Raw genomic sequence first — 19,232 nt, 5'->3', positions numbered from 1 at the left:
TACTGTTGCAGGAATATATAGAAGCTTTCAGAACGGATACCAGTGTTTCTCAACCTTGGCGGCTTGAAGATGTGTGGACTTCAGCTCCCAGAACTAAAGAAAGGCCGGCTGGGAATTCTGGGAGTTGAAGTCCACACATCTTCAAGCCGCCAAGGTTGAGAAACACGGCTGTGTACGGTGCACCTTTTCTGAAACCGTCAGAGGCATACAAATGTCACGCTTCGTGCTTTCATGTACAAGCTTTGACTTATCTAACATACACATGAAATACACAAATATACCCATGCGTCTCCTATGTAAAATCTCGACTCAGAAAACGCTGTGCACAGAGGCATCATATAAGGCAACGTCCGCGCAACTCGCTCCCTTGAAAGCTTACGGGAGGGCGGGCTGTATATACCATCCTGGTGGATTTAATTTGAATTCCTGCACGGGGCAGCAGCCGGACTTTGTGACCGCAGCGGCGCTCTCTACCTCCCGCAGAGATTTCAAGCCACGACACCGCGTTTCCTCGCCTTGAGTAAATTCCAAGGATCGGTGGACTTTGTCTGTCCGCGGGCTCAGCCGAGCAACGGCGGGGTGGGAGGGTGGGGGGCCGGAAGAACGGCTCTTGACCTGAACTTCGGAAGATTTATCATCAGAATCACGATTCAGAGAAAAGGTCGGGCATTCCGCAGCCGTTCCAGGGAGCCAGGCATAAAACGCCGTTCCTGAGCTCTTCAGCGCAGAGGAAGCCCTTCGGAGTCAGCTAGATTTGCCTTCGTCTAGCGAGTTCCCTGCTTTACTCCGCTCCAGCGTTCGCTACACGCGTGGTCCTATTTTAAAGGATTTGGTAAACCTCGTGTGCATTTAAGATTGCTGCTTCTTCCCCCTCTCGGGATCCGGCAAAGAGAAAGCAAGCTTCTGCCGTGGAGATCCTTTTCACACCGTCCTAGCTAAAGGGTCTGCTCGGGCCGCAGCTGCTGCAGAGGAAGTCGGCTTGATCTGGCGACAAGGAGATAACACTTCTGGGGGTGGAAAGGGATCTGCCCTCGTTCCGGAAGGGCTTCGCGGCTGAGGAGAATCCCTCCCTTCGCGCTCGGCTCTTCCCCGGACTGGCCGTTTCCTGGCTGGTTGCTCCGGCGGCGGCGGCGGCGGGAGGAGAAGGAGGAGGAGGAGGAGGAGGAGAAGGCGGCGGGGCTCAGCGTCTCTCCGGCTTCCTTCTGAGAGCATGGCTGCCGGCGTCGATGGGGGTCAGAGGCGGCCAGCGCCTGGACACCTGGCGGCAGGTAAGCGACGTGGGGGGGCGGGACCCGCGCACACCTGCACGCCAGGAGCCGGGCCGGCTGCGTCTTTCTGATCGAAACCTGAACGTCAGAGGCGTGCGCTGGCTTGGGGCACGGAAGGCAGGAAAACGAGGCCAGGTCTTCTGTACGCGCGACGCAGCCGGGGAAGGAGAACAATTCCAGGGCGAGGGCCCTGCCTACAGGGGGGTCATCAGACCGGCTCTCCGAATTCAGAGGAAAGTTCCCCGATGTGCCAGACAGCCACACCGGGATGGTTGCCAGATACCTGGGCCCCGACTGGGGCAGGACAACGCGGCTTCAGTCAGCGTAACAAGGAAGGTGGCCGGCAGGACCGCGGGCAGGAGACCCAGCAGCCTTGAGACTGAGATGAACTTGGAGGAGCGCGAAGGGGCCTCTCCCTAAGCAGTGGAGGCGGATTTCATATCCTGATGGCAACCCTAATTGGTTAAAGACTGCCCACGAATCCCGTTGTTGTGGTTGTTGCTTCTTCTCCTTCTCCTTCTCCTTCTCCTCCTCCTCCTCCTCCTCCTCCTTTCTTAAAAGTTTACCCCCTTATTTTGCTTCCAAAAATTACCAAACAGCCTGTCCCCAAAATGTAGCCAAATGCCTTTGTAAAAATGTGCCAATAGAAGATTAACAAACTGGGTCACTGTCCACTCAACCGTGGACTTTTCCAAAACAGAAAAGGGTGTTTTTTATTCTTAAAAGTTTTGCTTGGCCTCAGGAATTGATCACTTCTCAATTACTAAAAAAAAAAAAGAACCTCTTCTCCATTCTGAAGGGAGGAGAGCATCAAGCAGAGCACTTCATTTTGAGAAAGGCTATTAAGGGAATCAGAAGAAAATGTCTCTTTCAGTGCTCGAGGCTCATCTTAAGAACCGGAGGGGGGGAGTAGCCATGGTGGATCTGGCAGAGCTTCAGGCTGCTGTTTCTTAGTGCTCAGTCAAATGCTTCTGAGGTGCTCAGAAGCAGGAGAAGGAGACCTGTCCCTCTCCCTCAGTGGCTTCCCCGCAACTGGCATTTGGGGTCCCCGAATGATGAGCAAAATGGAGTTTTGTCCTCCCCCGGTTCCACATCTGCCTCTTCTGTTTCTCAGGGCAGCAGAGATGCGACTTGGTTGCAGGGAAGTACCACATCCGGAAGTATGAGGACAGAGACTACGACACAGCACGCGCCTTGTTTGCTCATGGGCTCAAGGAACACATTCCTACTGCGATATGGCACCTTCTCAGAAGTCCTCAGAGCCATCTGGTGCTTCTGACTGTGTTCCTTGTGACCTACGTGAGCTCGGCTTCCTTTATCATCTCCCTGGTGGTCGTGTCTCTTCTCTTGGTTGTAGGCATGGTTTATACGAAGGACTTCTGGGAAAGGTATATCCAAGATGCTCTCGCTACAGACATGCGAGACATCAGGGGAACCTACCTGGACCAAAAGGACTGCTGCTTCTGGGTGGTGGAGGGTGGGAAAGAAGTGGTAGGCATTGTGGCCGCCATCAATCCCGACGACCCATCTTTGCGGGGCAGTGCCCGGGAGCTGAAGCGTATGTCTGTGAAGAAGGAGCACAGAGGCCAAGGGCTCTCCAAGGCCCTAACCAAGACTGTTATCCAGTTTTCCCAGGAGCGTGGCTATAAGGAAGTTGTGTTGGCTACCTCCATGGTGCAACACGCTGCTCAAAGGGCCTACGAGAGCATGGGCTTCCACAAGGTCCTGGCGGTAAATCCCTCCTTCCTGGCTAAGCTGGTACACTTTTACGTCTACTTGTATTGCTATAAAATCCCAGGAACTCACTGAGATCCACCTCAGAAAATAGTCCACCACCCGGAGCAGAAGCGCCTGCTTGTCGACCAAGTTCTACATTCTGCCCTGATGACTCAGCAGAATTGCAGGCTCAACCTCCTCCTTGTGGGAGTTCAACCAACTGCTCTGAAGAGGCTCTGCATGACCTGAGTTCACCCTCCCTAAGGCTGGCTTCCCAGCCTAATTAGTGACCGTAGAAAACCTGTTATCTGACTGTGATAAGAAACCCTACAGCGCACCCCAACGTAGCCAGCCCTTGGAATTGCTTACCATCCTTTTATGGACAGCCACAAGCTTCTCACAGAGATATTCTCATTTAAGTCACATTCTCCTTAATCTGCCAACAGCTTGGAAGAGAGGGACACAATGCAGCCTTTGTCGCACATGCCAAATCTGTGGCAGAGAGGGGAGTCCTCCCAGAGATGTGGTGTGGAGCGGGGGGTGCTTCGTCTCATTCGTGCCCCTCCCAGAATGTTAGGACTACAATTTCCATGATCCACTGTCAAGCTGGCTGGTGTTGATGGGAACTAGAACCCAGCATCACTCAAGGGGCTATTTCGTTGGGGAAGCCTAATTGGAGGCCATCAACCTATTCCAACCAGGACTAGCAGTCAGGGCTATTTGCCAGATGCATCTGTTTCCAGCTGACCGTTGAATCAAACCTGTGTACAAACGTCAAAAGACATAATTTTCCAATATGCCTCTCAGGCTACCGGGAGGTAGTCCATGCTGATGACTGGCAGAGCCCTGGTGTACTTGGATGCTCCTGGGGGAAGGTGTTGTGGAGTCTGGCCTGTGCAGAAGCCTCAAAATCGGGGCAACTGACCAGGCTGAAGAGAATGGGGCTGGCCTGGGGGAGGAGGGGCTCTTCCCACATGGTCCACGCTTTATGGGCATTCGTGGACCCTGAGCACCGCAGAACATCCTTCCAGGGCGTGGAGTCACAGAGCTAGAATGGAGTCTTGGGGTCTTATAGTCCAGTCCCCTGCCCACGGCAGACCGTCCCAGGCAAATGGCTGCCCAACCTTGAAACCCTCCAGTGATGGAGCCCCACTGTCCAGGTGGTGGGCTGTTCTTCTGCTTAGGAGCTCTGAGTCAGGAAATGCCTTGTTTTGAGTTTGGATATCCGTTTGTACAGTCTCCAGCTGCTGGTTCTTGTCCTACCCTTGGGGGCTTTGAAGAATAAATCCAGAGTTTGCCCTGTGACATCCCTTTGTCTATTGGAGGACTGCAGTCCTGTCTCTCCACAACCTTCTCTTCGTTAGGCTAAACAGACCCAATTCTTTTCATAGGATTTAGTCTCCAAGCTCCTCCCCATCTTTATCATTTTCTCGGCACTCCTTCCAGTTCCCCAGCATCCTTCCTTAGTTCTGGAGACCCAAACTGGACACTGCATTCCAGGTGTGGCTAGACCAGCGCTGCAGAGATGAACTCTCTCTCTTCATACACACACGCTTCCAGATCACTAACCAGGACCGAACAAAGGTTTTTAGTGAGATTTGAGAGAAAAAAGAGGACTTTAGACAACAGAAAAGGTTGAGAGAGCCAAAAGGCACTGCAACACTGAAAGGACAATCGAGAGTTTTATGGCACCTTAAGTGTTATAGCCCTGCATCATCTATCAGTAGAGCAACACCTCTTTCATCACTTTGAAGAGCTTTGCTCCGTGCCAACTTTTACTAACTCACCTTTACTTTCATTTATGATTCATCCTACGCTGGGAGGTCTTAGGAAGGCAGAACAGAACAAGAACAAAGACAATTACCAAGTAAATAATTTAAAAAGATTTTAAATTTAGACAAAGTTCCCACATCTTTAAAAGCAGAGGATAAACCAGGAAAGGAAAGAATAGGATTGTTTAAAGATGTAGCTTTGATCTGGAATTTTTTAAAAAACCAGCTCACCCACAGCTTCAGATTTAGGGTTTTTATTTTTGTTTCATTTTCTACTTTCTTTCCTTATGAAGCTCAAGATTCAATGTTTTTGGAATTTAATGAATTCCACATTGGGTCAGTCCTCTTTATCCTTTGTCTAAGCCTGAATCCCTCCATCTTGGATTTTCCCCCTTTCTCCTTATCTCTAGAGCAGCGTTTCTCAACCTCAGCAACTTTAAGAGGTGTGGACTTCAACTCCCAGAATTCCCCAGCCAGCCATGCTGGCTGGGGAATTCTGGGAGTTGAAGTCCACTCTTCTTACAGTTGCCAAGGTTGAGAAACACAGCTCTGGACTAACCATACCCTGGCTGGTGTCTTCCTAAAGTTACACTCTGCAAGGGGCAACAGGACTGAAAAAGAGATTAAAAAACTAATTTTCTTTGCCAGAAATTTTGCATTTAAGTTATTTTTCCATGTTTTAATCACATTTACTAAAACTTAAAATGTTATTCCGTCCTTTATATGGATAGCCCTCTTCATCTAAACCAGTGTTGTTCAAACTGGGGAATTCTGGGAGTTGAAGTCCACACATCTTAAAGCTGCCAAGTTTGAAAAACACTGATCTAAACTGTCTCGATTCATAACGGCTTTTATTTGCGTAATCTCTTTCCCATAATCAGTGCCTGATATATTTTTGACCAGCATGTAACGTTCCTTCCGCTTCCCCCTCCTCTGAAGTTTTATTTGCATATAAAGTTGTCTTTTTGTCCTCTGATAGTGTGATGTTGTGGCTTTCTAGGTCTGGAGGCGCTTCCTGCCTGTCTGTTGCAAAATAGACCGTAACAGTTTATTTATATTTTGAGCTCTTTCCTAACTCAACCCTCAAGAACCACTCGATCGATCTTTCATCCAGTTTATAATTTCCAGAAATGGAGCTGCAGCTTTTCCTCCTCCCATTTTTCCCTATAACCATCACCCTGTAAAATGGGTCGGATGGACGGTGGCAGGACCGGCCCAAAGTCACTCAGTGGGTAGACCAGAACCAGGTTCTCCCAGGGCCAGTGCAACACCTTGACCGCCCATCTCAGATACAGCTTCTGGCCTCAACATCTCCACTTTCAGCCACCATGAACAGCTAACCATCTTCTCCCTCCTTCGGTGATTCCATGGCACGCCAAAGTGGCAGATTCCCACTCTCTACTCCTCATCCCTCCTCCTTCCCTTTATAAAGGTGGGAACAGGAAGGGAATTAATTTTAATTAAAGGAGCACCCCAGTGATGGAAGCCCAGAGAACAGAAGAGGCTCAGAACTCTACAGCTGATGTGGTTCCAAGGACCTCTGATCAGTTAACAGCAGTGTTTCCCAACCTTGGGAACGTTAAGATGTGTGGACTTCAACTCCCAGAATTCCCCAGCCAGCTGTGCTGGCTGGGGAATTCTGGGAGTTGAAGTCCACACATCTTAACGTTCCCAAGGTTGGGAAACACTGGTTAAGAGGGTGTGAGGAGCCTCTTGTTAGTGGAGGAAAGGTTCCTGTCTATGCACCATGGGCTAGGAGGAATCCATGGGCCAACTCGATTGCAATGCCTAAGTGACTCCCAGCAACAGGAACTTCCCTTATTTCTTTGGAGCCCTGGCCTGTGCGTGGTGGGTCAGCCAAGATTCCAATGTCGGTGGCTTTTTTCATTTCCTTCTTGGTTTTCCAGCTCCTTCTTACAAAGGCAAGAACGCAGAGGAAGGCGATTCAACTTTTGAAGCGTACACTTAAAGGGGGTTACAAGGCTGGTGGGTCCAGAAGGAATTAAGCTGGCTGGGTCAGGCAGAACAAGAGCAGGCTCAGGAAAAGCAGAAGCCTGCGAGAAAGCAGGGGTGTCTCCATCACGGCCAGCATCTTGACTTTTCTGACAATGCCCCTGGAGAAACGGAAGGCTCTCTCGGTAGGCACTGCCCCTCACCCAGGTCCAGCAGCCAAGAGCTCATGGGGGCTAAAACACTGGCCCAGAGCAGGGCATTCAGAAAAGTGGATGCACAACTAACCATGTTCACATCCACTGAGAGCTTTGCATCTGTTCTTCCAGATGCGTTTCAGACATCTGGGGCAGGTGTTGCCATCCTGTGGTTTGTTCAGTTGGGTTTAGACAGTGACACAAACCCAGACAGTGATAGGGGATTCAGATTCCCCGTGTTTAAACACTGGGAAGTTAGCACTGTGTGGGAACCAGGTCAATGCCTCGTGGTGCAGGCCACCCATTCCCAAACTGGTGGTCCCCAGACCTGGAGGGCTACTATTTCCACCATTCTCACCCATGTAAATAGCAGGGATCGGTACTGTGGTCTAGCCAATCTGCAGAACATCAGTTGCAGGAGTTTTACTGTTATACAACTATTTCCTTGACACAGAGAAGAACTGAGCAGTGATTTTCAAACCAAGTTTAGTTCTTGGAGAGCTGTTCATCAGAAACCAATAAAGACCCCATCTGCCCCCTGCAGGCCACAGACTGTAAATAGAAGCTAGCTTACTTGCTGTAGAACAGTGTTTCTCAACCTTGGGAACTTTAAGATGTGTGGACTTCAACTCCCAGAGTTCCCCAGCCAGCATAGAGTTGAAGTCCACACATCTTAAAGTTCCCAAGGTTGAGAAACACTGTCATAGAGTAAAACAAGAGAGAAAATTATGATAATCCTACAATGTAAAGAACAACAGGTAGGCTTTATTTAAAAAAAAAAAAAACGCAAGGGGAATATATAGGACCGCATCACAAAATTCCCTTAATGGACTTTGGAGCCCATGATCAGCAGCTTCTGAATCCACCACTGCAACATTTCAGGCTAGCAGTGGTTGGGGGGCGTCTGTCTCGTTACAGAAGTGTGCACAGAAGCACACACCAGTCAAAGTCACAACTGCAACTGAAATCATTTCCTTCCTCCCTCCCATCTCCCTCAGGGTCCCCAGAGGGCCAAGGAGAAGGGGTCACTGGCTAGACTCCCTCTTGGCAACCTGGACGGGGTAGGAGTGGGGCAGCTAGGTCTGGGGCAGAGGACACCGTATGGAGACGAACATAATTCCAGAGAGCCATTCCTGGCGCTGAAGCCCCAGCAAAGGAGTTAGTGCTTCCAAACTATCAGGGTGGTCGGCACCAGGCACAAACCCTGTCTTCTGGACTTCAGGACTCAACGGAGGTCTTCCTGATACGAAAAAGATACTCAGCCCCCTCGGGCTGGGTTAACAAGAAAGGCCACGGGGGTTGCGCCTTCCTTTTACCACAGACACAAGCCCATACGTCAATCGTGGTGCACAGAGAGAGAATCGCCATGGTCAAGGCTTCTCCTTCACCCTGGAAGAGGTCCTTCACCTCGTCCTGGCAGGAGACGACCTTCAGTAGCGCTTAAGGGGGATTTTGCGCTTCTGGTACGGTGAAGCGTTTCTCCGGTAGTACGGCTCTTGGCGCATGACAAAGGGAACGTCCACATAAGCTCTTTTTTGGTGCCATCTGGACCTTGGGGGTATGTTTTCTTCATTGTGGGAGGGGTAAGGCAGAAAGGGACTTGGGGTGGCCCATGGATGGCAGCCAAAGTTGTTGAGGGCCACATCTACAGAGAAAGTAAAACGAGAGTTTGAAGTGGTAGAGAAGATTTCTCTGCTATGCACGCACCTCGGACACACACCCTGGCCAGTTTTGACGATCAAAAAAGAGACATTCACACAACCCACTTATAACTTAATTTCTGATTCATTCATTGTCAGGCCTCACACAATACCCTGAACCACAAACGGATCCAGCAGGGAGGGTTTGCACAAAGCCACCAAAAAACAAATCAAAACTAGCCAAACACTGCATATCGGCCTCTGTAACCACTCCGTTTGCCATGGCTCTGGTGAAACACACTGCCCATGAACATAGCCCATGCCTTGCCAGCCCCTCACTTTGGGCAATCAGCTGGGGAATGCTCTCTGTGCCTATGCGTACAAACCAGGAGATGTGCTCCTTGTTAGCTTGTACAGGTGGTCCTCGGTTAACAACCACTCGTTCAGCAACCATTCACACTTACGTCACTGAACAAGTAGTATTTATGACCGGTCCTCAAAGTTCTGGTCATTGCAGTGCCCATGCAGTCACATTATTGTGATCCAGGCACTCAGCAACCAACCCAGATTTCTGACCGTCGCGGTGTCCTGCAGTCACGCAATCGCGATTTGCAACTTTGCCTGACAGCTTCCCACAAGCAAAATCAGTGGGGAAGCCAGCAGCAAGTTGGAAGTTGCGATCACGTGAGGCCCTTGCTTAACCACCCGCAGTGTTTTGCTTACTGACAATAACCAGGGACTGCCAGAACTGCTGTCGTGCTTTACAACTGCACTGCTCAGCGATGGAAATTCTGGTCCCAATTAGGTTTTCCCTGGCCTCACTTCCCTGAGAAATGACAGTGGTTTCCTTTGCGTGCCATGCCTGCTTCTGGTTGAGCTAGCCATGGCTAAGTGTTAGCCAACATTGGGAGACAGACAGAGCACATGCGCACAAGCACCGACCTCTGAACATGCTGTCTGGGTGGAAGGACAGGCCGCGGGAGTCCTCAAAGCTGGTAAATCCTGAGAAAGGCTCCACTGCCCCCCAATTGTTGGGAACGAGTAAAGAGTCATCGTGGAAACGGGGCAGCTCTGGATAAGGCCTGTAGGCTTCACAATGGGCAGCAAATGTCACCAGACCTGTGGGATCAAGGAAGACCCTTCTTGGCTTCTCAACCACACTCAGCATCAGGGGTGTCCATCGGGTGCAGTCCAAAAGATCAAGATGCTGGCCATGATGGTGCCAGAAAAGCTCCCTCTGCTTTTCGTGAGTGTTGAGTGCAACTTCCATAAAAAGTGGATGGAGCTTGCCATCTTGACTTTTTTGACCATTCCCTGCCAGCACCTCTGCTCAGTGTAGACCTTCCCATGCTTACAAGGCTGGTCAGAGGCTCCAGAAGCACTACGTTGCTGGATGGCGACCTCCAGCCTAATGAAGCCCACCACACTGTCTCTCATGCCCCCCTCCAGCCCCATATACTTGCGCTGTTTGTGGGGCCATCCAGCTATTGGCGTGGGAGATTCCAGGAGGTCGGTGGCGTCTCCATATTGCCTTCTGTGGCTTTCTGTGTATTCTGTAGGGTCTTCTGGTGCAGCCAGCAGCCTGATGCCCTTTGCTTGTTCTGAAGGAAAGGAGGACACTCAGAATTTCACGACACACAGGACATCTTGGAGGAAGCTCTGGGGCCAACCACTTCTTCCATGCTGCTTCCCCAAAGTCAGTGAGGGTGCTACTTGCTCGATCATGGGGCATACCTAAAGGATGCCCCCCCAGCCCATCCGGGTACTTTCAGAGACAACTCAGTGCCCCCCAAATCACCCAGAAGCTGGACTTGCACAATACAGCTTTGTGTGATTTTCCCCATGTTTTAAAACATATTTAAACTATTTTACACTACAAGTAGTCCTTGCCTAATGACCACAATCGGGATTGGGATCTCGGTCATTGAGTGAAGCGGTCATTAAGCAAAACACCCACATGACTGCTTTGTTCAACGACTGCAATCCGGGCACTCCTGGTTGCGGTCATTAAGTGATCTCCCAGGTCGTTAAGCAGACGGAGCAAAATCCTTCAGCAAACAAGCTTTTTTGCTCCGTCCTTTTCCCCTCCCTCTCTCAGTGGTGAATGGCGCACCTGAAGATTTGAGGTCCGCAACTGCCCAGCACTGAAAGGCGAGGGGAAACCTCCCAGCACTGGGCAGTTACAGAGCTCAAATCCTGAAGATCTGCGGTCCATTCCTTCACACCACCACGTCCCCTCCGCTTGCAACCTTCCCTGCCGGCTTTCAATGGGGAAGTCAGCAGAGAAGATTGCAAATGGTGATCACACGATCACGGGGCGCTTAGCAATGGTTGCCAAGTGCCTAAAATGCGGCCACGTGACCACGGGGTGGGAGGGAGAGCGGTGTGACATTTTACGATGGGTGGAAGTGCTTTACGGGCCATAAAGCACCCTTTCCGAGACCGTCATAATTTCGAACCATCGTTAAATGAACAGTCGTTAAGCAGGGACTACCTGTTTTTTTTTTTTAATTAAGCTTCATTTTCTAAACTCAGTGCTCAACGTTTTAGTTTCGTCTCTGAGGAATTTCCTTTTTTCCTACAAGCGTCCACCTAAGCAGAGGAAAATCCTCACCGAAGTAGGTCGCCCTGCCATTTCATCAGCTCAGTGGCCACAGAAGTTTCACACCTCATGCCAAGAGCGAGGTTTGGCTGGGAGAAGATGGAAAGCACCAGTTTTGGTTCAGAAAAATCCAAAGCCTTGGCTCCAGGCTGAGGATGAGAGGACGCCCACCTGGAGTAGAGGCATTCTCCGGGAACAGTTAGCCAGGCATCTTCCAGGAGAAGGGGAGGAGGGGAAGGCCCCCAGCCCTCCTGCCTCAGAGGGGATGCTCTGCTCCCCGGCCTGCCATACCGCCTCTACTCTGCCCGCTTAGACTTGGAGAAGATGGCATGGCCCAAGCCCCGGGAGAATTCCAGGTTTGCCCATCAGAAAGCAACAGTGTTGGAGAGGCTGCCCCTTCATCCTCAAGACGCCAGCTGGAGCAATGGATAGGTCTTTTATTTTTTATTTTATTTATTAGATTTGTACACCGCCCACCTCCCCGCCTCTTCCACTTCCATTTTACACAGAGTTTAAATTTTACTACCAGAAGGAATGAAGCTAAATTGGGGTTTTTTGTAGGCGTTTTAAGAAAGTTAAAGCATCTACTCCAAAGGGGAGATGGTCCCATGCTTTGGAGTTTTTTAAGAGGCAAAACAGCTGCTTTAAAAGCCCTCCCAAGATTCAGGATCCCCACTCCCTCTCGCTTAAAACCCTCTAAGTGCTTCCCAAAGTGCTAAAAATTTCAGCTCCTGGGCCAAAAGAAAAGTTACCCAGCTCTGCTCAGCTGAGGGACAGCTCTTCATTAGAATGGGTCAAAGCAGTTTGTAGCAAGAGGGCAAGACTGGAAGAAAATGTAAACTAGCCAACTGCAAAGTAGGCCAGCCGCTCACCCTGGTGCCATGGATGGGCAATCTGCAAGGCGATACAGGGTTGTAATCACTGATTATCGTGTCTTGGAAAAAAATCTCAGATTTCATCCCTTGGGTCACAAGAGTGGCTAGGAAACCCTCAGCCTGAAACCTGGGCGATCCCTTTCCGTGTAGATCTATCTTCTCCAATCTGACACCCTCCAGATATGTTGGGGCAACAACTCCTAGAGTGCTGGCTTGGAATTCTGGGCGTTGTAGCCCTCACATATCTGGGGGACACCAGGACGGAGAAAGTCGTACACAAGGGGTGGGTCGATCCTGGGCTGCAAAGGACCTTTGAGTTAACCCATGTGACCCTCAACCTAATTCCAACACCCATCAGCAAGAAGTTGGTTCAGACATCTAAGATGGATTATTTCTGCTTTCCCAGCCACCTGAAACAGAGACTAGCAGAGGTCAAGAAGAGAAAGGATGTCTGTCTATTGCTGCCTTTGGCCTCACCAGCACCCTCCGCTGTTTGCTGCAAGGGCACGCATCCTTGAAGAAAAAGATCCCCCACTTCTCCTGGAGTTAGACGGACCCTGCTTTATCGTCGTATAAGGCATATTTCTGCCTTATATGGAAACAAAAAGAATAGAAGAATACTGGCCATCCTTCTACTCACCTTGCCAAGGATTCTTGTCTGGGATCACGATGCCCCAGGCATCCGCCACATGAGTCAGCAGAAGGTTGGTGATCCTGCGATGCACCACATTGTTCCAGTGGATGCCATCTTTGACACGGTTCCCCACGTCGAAGCGGAAGTGGAAGTGGAGGTCCACCACATCAAACAGGTGGAGGCCAGCCAGGGTGGCCCCGTAGAAATTGCCCTCAATGATGTCCTTGCGGAGAGTCTTGTTCAAGTGCTGCAGCTGGGAGACAATAGAAAACAGTGGGTAGACTTCCTTGATTGGGTGGGGAAGGCAAAGAAGCGAAAATGCTCTATTATGATAGTCATTTTCCAGCAAACGTCCTGAAGCCAATCAATACTGGAACAATGGACAGCAAATGTCCACAAATGTTCCAATAGAAAAGAATATATGTTAATTCCAATGCTAATTCCAATAGAAGAGAATAACAATACCCTAATCAAGGAACTTCAGAGGAGGAAACCACACCCCCACCAACCCTGGCAGGGCAAGCTACTGAATATAAACAGAGCAAAGCCCACACTCCCTTGCACTGCAGAAGTTACCTAGTCAGGTCATGAAACGTCTGCAAGCAAACAACCAAGCTCAGAGAACACCAAGGACTCTATTGTCCACAAAAGTGGCTGCTGGGTCAACTGTAAGCTGTAAGTGTCTTTCTGACAACTGTCTGTTCTGCTGCCCACAGAAGGACAGCCTTCCAACAGGGAGAGAGAGAGCCAGATGAGGAAAATCCTCCACTGGGGAATTTCTTCTCTTACCTCTGGTATAAGGAAGCCACCCTTGATCTTGGGGCCAAGGGGCATGGTCATGTTCCAGATGACCAAGCAGGAGGATGGGAGCTCAGCATCCAACCTGTTGAAGGCGGTCTCCAGGTTCTTGCGGTATTCCTTCATAGAAGACGGGCCATATCTGCTCAGGGTGATAACAGGGTCTCTTGCCTTACCAAGGGACTGAAACCTAGTCGATTCCCACAGGATTTAAGGCCTTTAAACAACAGAGATCCCTCTGAAGATCATCAAAAGGTTGATACCTGCCCCAGAGGTATACACTACCTGGATACATCCCAAACACAAGAATTGAGGATCAAAACATCTGGCTGTGGACCAACCCGGAAATCATTGAGGATGCTTTCCAGGTACACTGAGTAGACCCGTGTCAGGAAGTAGAACCGGACAAGGTGATAGCGGGTGCGATACTGACGCACCTCCCGATAATGAATTCCATTGTGCAAACCATCAAGCATGCCCCCTTCAATTAAGTGGTCATTTTCAAAACTGAATTCCCCCTGGAGAGAGAAAAGGACAGAAGTTATATAAGCGCTGGATATACTACCTCCAATACAAGAGGCAGCACACTTCACAGAAAAAGGAATTTGGCAGCAGAGTTCAACAGGAGAAAGAAAAATGGAAGAGAAGGGCATTCCTATCTAGCCGCAGGTGTTGAGTGACTATTTTTCATCAGTATGGGTTGAAAAAGTCATCTCCTGAAAGTTGCTGATTGCCCACTGTGGGTGGTTGAATGATTCCTGCTGAGCAAGCAGATCCTTCAGAAATTTCATAAGGAATATAAGGCTACCAGTTTCCAGGAAGCTGAGCAAATAAACAAGCTGAGCCAATAAGTGTTTGGTAGAGGAGCTTAGAGAGAAGGTCCCTTTAAGTAGACAGCACAGAAGAGATGATGGATGAAGATTATTCTGCAATCACAGTCTGCAGTGTTTGTGGCATATCAGTGATCCTTTAAAAAAGCAAGGAACCAGTGGAGTAAGATTTTTCTGATCTGCTTGCTACATTTCAGAGACTCTCTTGAGAAAGGAATCACCTAAAACAGGCAGATATAAACATAAGACACTGGAAAGGAAAAGGAATAAACATAAATTTAATAGCCAAATTTATTTTTCTTGCAATGCTTTTATTCCTGTCTAAAAGCAAAACATAAGTATGCAGGAAACGCAAACTCATTGCAGTGCCTGACAATTAGAGCACTGCATGGCCACATTTCAGCTGCTAAAAGAGGATGAGATTTCTTGGTCTAAAGCAGTGTTTCTCAGCCTTGGCAGCTTTAAGCTGTGTGGACTTCAACTCCCAGAATTCCCCAGCCAGCATGCTGGCTGGGGAATTCTGGGAGTTGAAGTCCACACAGCTTAAAGCTGCCAAGGTTGAGAAATACTGGTCTAAAGAAATGTGGCACTACAACAACTGAGAGAGTTCTAGTCTTCCTGTGGAGTTGATTTTTTGGTCTGGTCTACCTAGTGGGGCTGACAAGAACTGGAGATTCAGCTAGCATTCCCTCCCATCTCTCCAGTTCCTGGAAGAAGATTGGGAAGGAAAACAACACTGTTGTTACTGGCTCCAGAAATGGTCTCAACAAGAAGGATCTGTTTCTGCAACCTTGACATACTTCACCTGGATGATGGACTTTTCATACACCTTCCCAATACTGAGAAGAATGCGTCTGGCCAAAGTATGGTGAGCTTGATCGAAGGCTTTAATAGCAATATATGAACTGAATTGAATTGAAACATCTGCCAATCTTATTGAGATGACTTTAAGCAGCATACAAAAATTAAAACCCAAAAAGTCCCATACATAAATAATAAAATCAATATTCAAAAAACTGTACTCTATCACATGCCTGGGATCAAAAAAACTACCACTATAATCACTGAAACAGTAACTAAACAACTAGACAACAGGGCTCAAGTAATCTCCCAGTCCAATGCCTGTGGGAATATCCAGGTCTTTAACGCCTCGTGGAAGGCCAGAGGGCTCATGGCCATCCAGATCTCGAGGGGAAGTCTGTTCCCACGGGGCAGGGACAGTCACAGAGAAGGCATGACTTCTAGGTCCCCACAAGATCACACTGTCTAATTAACAGGAACCAGAGTATCCCAGCTCTGCCAGTTCTGGTGGGGAGAGCAGAGACAACTGGAGATAGGTGGTCTTGCAAATAACCTGGTCCTATATTATAATAGGGACTGGAGATGAAAATCTAGAATAAATAACTTTTTGCAAGAACATAAAAGCCAAGTTGAGGGCCATTCATTGTGGAGAAAATCTATCTTGGCGGTTGATAAGAGTTGCTGCCGACTTGAGGCATTTAATCAATCAATCAGAAATGCATGCACTGCAGGAAGAAATGAGGGATAACCATATTGTGGTTATGAAACCATTAATAAAAATTCAGGAAGAACGTTGAAAAGAATTGTTCAGTAATTTTGTCTACTAAATATGCAAAATATACAAGAGTTTGACTCATCAATGGAAGTAAGGTGAATTTCAGGCATACCTGAGACCATGTGAGGTGATTCTCATGAATGGAACATAGCAAATGAAGGCTTCAAAAGGAACAGGAGCAACCCAAACAAGAGGAGAACACTGTATGTAAAGCCATATTCACATCTATACACAAAGCTAAGGGTTTGAACTTTGTGGTACTGGTGGGAGCGAATGGGTCAGAATGAGAAATATGCCCAGAACTGTTGTTGGTGTGGCCACCACAGACCACCCAAGTCAGGAGAAGATGTGGAAGATGTTTTCCAAAGCAAAATGCACATCTTGAAAAGAAGCATGAAGGAGTCGTGATGGGGGTTTTTAATTACATGACTTGTTTGATGACAAACTCTGCTAAGCAGGGTCCTTCCAGGAAATTCCAGGCAACTTTCTCTTTCAGAAGCTGTAGAAAGGCACAGAGACTGAGAACCCTTCACCTGACTGGAAATGATAGTGAAGATTTAGTAGACAAAGTGGTCATAGCAAGAGATTTAATGGAAAGCGACCAAGTAATGCTGGATTTTGTTTTTGTTAAGAGAACTTACAGCTGAGTGCTCAAATGCATCCTTTGGACTCCAAGAAAAGGATTTCAATAAATTCAGAGCAATGGGACATAAGATTGCACAGCAGGGGAAACTGACAGAGGAGGAGCTCAAACATGAATGGAAGCTCCTAAGAACAGAGATACTGAAACAACTGCAAACAATTCCAGTGAAGAACCAAAAAAATGGAGGACAACAGAAGTTTCATAAACCTCTGAAAACAAGAAGGACACATATGGAAAAACAGCCAGATCACCAAGAAAAGATGGATACGGGTAGCCTGGAACTGTGACCCTGTTCCAAAAGCTCAGAATGAGCTAAGGTTGACAAGGGATGCTGAGAGCAACCAAAGAACTCCAAACGAAATGAAGCAAAAAGAACCAGCTATTCAAAGAAGATGTCAAAATGAGAATAAGGATAAAAATAAATAAATAAAAGAGCCAGCTCCTGTTTTAGTACTGTGTTCTCTGAACCACTTTGACTTAGCATTCTGCATGAACCAGGCTGTTATGGCTTGCTCAACAACCATGGTTAAAAAATCCAGCCAAGCGTAATTTATAAAGACAGCCTTTGGATGGCCACCTACCCTGAGAGATTACAGCATCTGATGCTTCGCTGTGCCAGCCCAACGAAAGCTTGCAATGGGTGTGTCCAGGAATGACACTGAAGGGAGTTTCTGATAGCCCACAAGGAACGCATGTTTCCAGAGCAGCTGCATGTTACTTTGCATAAGATGGAAGAGAACATCTCAGGAGGTACAAGATCACCTCTTCCTTCTCTTCCAAAACCCCCCAGAACACAGCTGTTGCCTGCCCCACAAGACCTCGTTAGCTGGTTACCTTAGTCTTCATTTGGGATGAGGTGAGTAAGGAGTCACTCTGGAGTACCTGAATTAGATCCTTGTAGACAGATCGCTGGACTGCAGAAGGAGGAAGAGAGATGAGAATGGAGTTAGTCTCCCCTCTGGGACTTCACAATTCAAGCTGAGAAGAGCTTCTGCAGAAGATCTCACATCTGGGGTGGGAGAAGTGAGCCTTTGGTTCATTTCAGGTAAGTAGGAGAGATATGAACAAAGGCAGACTTCACAATGGAGATGCCACCTCGGCCATAAAATAGGGTGCCATTTTCTCTTCATCTTACCACCTGCTCCTCCCATCCTTTGGCAATGAAAAAAAAATCACACTCTGACCCCATCCAAGAGATCCATCACTAGGGGTTGTCCCGGATGTGAAGCACCTCAGAAAGGTTCTCAACCTTCACACCCTGTGACGGCTCAATGCTTCTGTTTAGAACAAGCCAGAAATGTTTTAAATGAAATTTGTATCGACTCAAAGACTAAAGTCCGTGCTAAATTGGCAGAAATTCCCAGCATGGCTTTCTAACCAGGGAAGGGAGTGGCTTACAACCCTGTTCATTCTTCAGAAAGTAAATTAGATGCTTGGAGCTATAATATCAGAGCAATTAGACAATATTTGCCTTCTGTGCTACTGGTGGGAGCTCCGCACGAGAAGAACATTTGCAACTCCTATCATTTTATCCATGAGAGATTGCAGGGTGTGAAATCCACACTCCCAGAAGAAGGCAGGACAGGGAAGGTTAATGCATTTTCTGAATTCTTCTCCAGAGGAAGGGAGATACCGTTTCTTTTGCCAACAGAGATGTGTTGAACTGTAACACCCATCACGCCTTGACCATCTTCCCCACCATTCCAGATAGATTTGACCCACGGTTCCCCATCTGATGTTGTTGGACCTGAATGTCCCAAAAACCATAATGAGCGAGCAATAGCCACTGACCCTTTTGCGTGGCTAGATGGGAGCTGTAATCCAACACAACTACTAACCCAACATAACATCAGGCTGGGGAAAGCTGGGTCTGAATAGCCAAGTATGAAGCAACCAAGGAGCTGGGAGCTCTTCCCCTCATCTTCGAAGCCTGCACTCACTTGAGTCCCCTAAGATGACGACAAACTTGTTGTGCAGAAGCTGACGGACCTCCTTCGAATTCAAGCGGAGCATCGCGGGGGAAAGGCGTGGCCTTCTGAACAAGGGGAGTTCAGTGCCTGGAAGAGAAATACCCCATTCTCAAGTGCCTGTCCCAAAGTTGCTTTCTCCGCAGCCACGACAAAAACTCCCATCATTGGGAAGGAAAAGCTGAAGAACCAGAAAGATCTCACAAGCTGAAAGCTTTCTCCCAGACTGCAAACAGGAAGGTGCAGGGTCCAAATCTGGGAAAGGCACTTCAGATCCAGCACGGGTATCTGCTGACAGCTCTGTAAAGAAGCTGAATCTCTTCCTGGCTCTAAGCAGCTACCAGGTGAGCCCAGGAACAGGTGTGAATTTTATCACAAACAGCCAACAGTATCACAAGCACCAAATACTGCTCAGCTGTAATAATCAGGCTGGCCTGGGGTACAATTCCTAATACAACATTATTCTGGCCAAGTCCTACTAGAGCAATGGGTGGTTGGCATAATATGCTAATTTGACTTGACCGTGAATCCGTGTGCTGTGGGAACTCCAGCCACTGTGGTTTGCAACACCAGCATGTTGAGCTAACCCAGCCCACTGTGGTTTCTTCAGCAAACGGTGGTTAAATTGCTTAGCCCATGCCAACTGGATTACAGGTTAACACCATTATGTGACATCACTCCACCAGATGAAAACCATCTTGCTAGGGGAGCAGGACCTTAACTGGAGACTGTCCAATAGTCTGCTGTTCAGGCAGAAACAGTCT

The 19,232-nt window shown here is 48.4% G+C and overlaps 2 protein-coding genes across 2 annotated transcripts; one reads left to right on the top strand and one right to left on the bottom strand.

Moving 5' to 3' along the window:
- Window positions 1-163: 163 nt before the first annotated feature.
- LOC148216906 (N-acetyltransferase 8-like) lies at window positions 164-5,732 on the top strand. The gene is made up of 2 exons (XM_088133232.1): window positions 164-1,268; window positions 2,383-5,732. The coding sequence occupies exons 1-2, from the start codon at window positions 1,211-1,213 to the stop codon at window positions 3,075-3,077; spliced, it is 753 nt and encodes a 250-aa protein (XP_087989358.1). The 5' UTR covers window positions 164-1,210; the 3' UTR covers window positions 3,078-5,732.
- Window positions 5,733-7,631: 1,899 nt separating this feature from the next.
- On the bottom strand, window positions 7,632-18,676 carry PCED1A (PC-esterase domain containing 1A). Its single transcript, XM_088130285.1, has 8 exons — window positions 18,442-18,676; window positions 17,336-17,415; window positions 13,738-13,970; window positions 13,444-13,594; window positions 12,661-12,907; window positions 9,929-10,144; window positions 9,486-9,869; window positions 7,632-8,548 (listed from the first exon to the last, which is right to left on the bottom strand). Exons 1-8 carry the CDS (start codon window positions 18,512-18,514, stop codon window positions 8,334-8,336), a joined length of 1,599 nt encoding a protein of 532 aa, XP_087986411.1. The 5' UTR covers window positions 18,515-18,676; the 3' UTR covers window positions 7,632-8,333.
- Between the last annotated feature and the right edge of the window lie 556 nt (window positions 18,677-19,232).

The sequence above is a fragment of the Python bivittatus genome, unplaced genomic scaffold (genome assembly GCF_059951505.1).
Source record: "Python bivittatus isolate LINGU-HERP-01145 unplaced genomic scaffold, Pbiv_v1 ctg000070_np1212, whole genome shotgun sequence".
Taxonomy (NCBI): domain Eukaryota; kingdom Metazoa; phylum Chordata; class Lepidosauria; order Squamata; family Pythonidae; genus Python; species Python bivittatus.
Note: the sequence above shows the minus strand (reverse complement) of the source record. Positions and strands in the feature narration are given on the sequence as shown.

What these genes read in the sequence shown, in the direction of transcription:
- PCED1A (XM_088130285.1), bottom strand. Translation starts at nt 18,514, where the DNA reads ATGCTCCGCTTGAATTCGAAGGAGGTCCGTCAGCTTCTGCACAACAAG. An exon ending in GGAGGTCGCCATCCAGCAAC is followed by an intron (nt 9,870 to 9,928) that starts GTAGTGCTTCTG and finishes TACACTGAGCAG; the next exon opens with AGGTGCTGGCAGGGAATGGT. An exon ending in CCCAGACAGCATGTTCAGAG is followed by an intron (nt 8,549 to 9,485) that starts GTCGGTGCTTGT and finishes CTTTCTCTGTAG; the next exon opens with ATGTGGCCCTCAACAACTTT.
- LOC148216906 (XM_088133232.1), top strand. Translation starts at nt 1,211, where the DNA reads ATGGCTGCCGGCGTCGATGGGGGTCAGAGGCGGCCAGCGCCTGGACAC. An exon ending in GCCTGGACACCTGGCGGCAG is followed by an intron (nt 1,269 to 2,382) that starts GTAAGCGACGTG and finishes TCTGTTTCTCAG; the next exon opens with GGCAGCAGAGATGCGACTTG.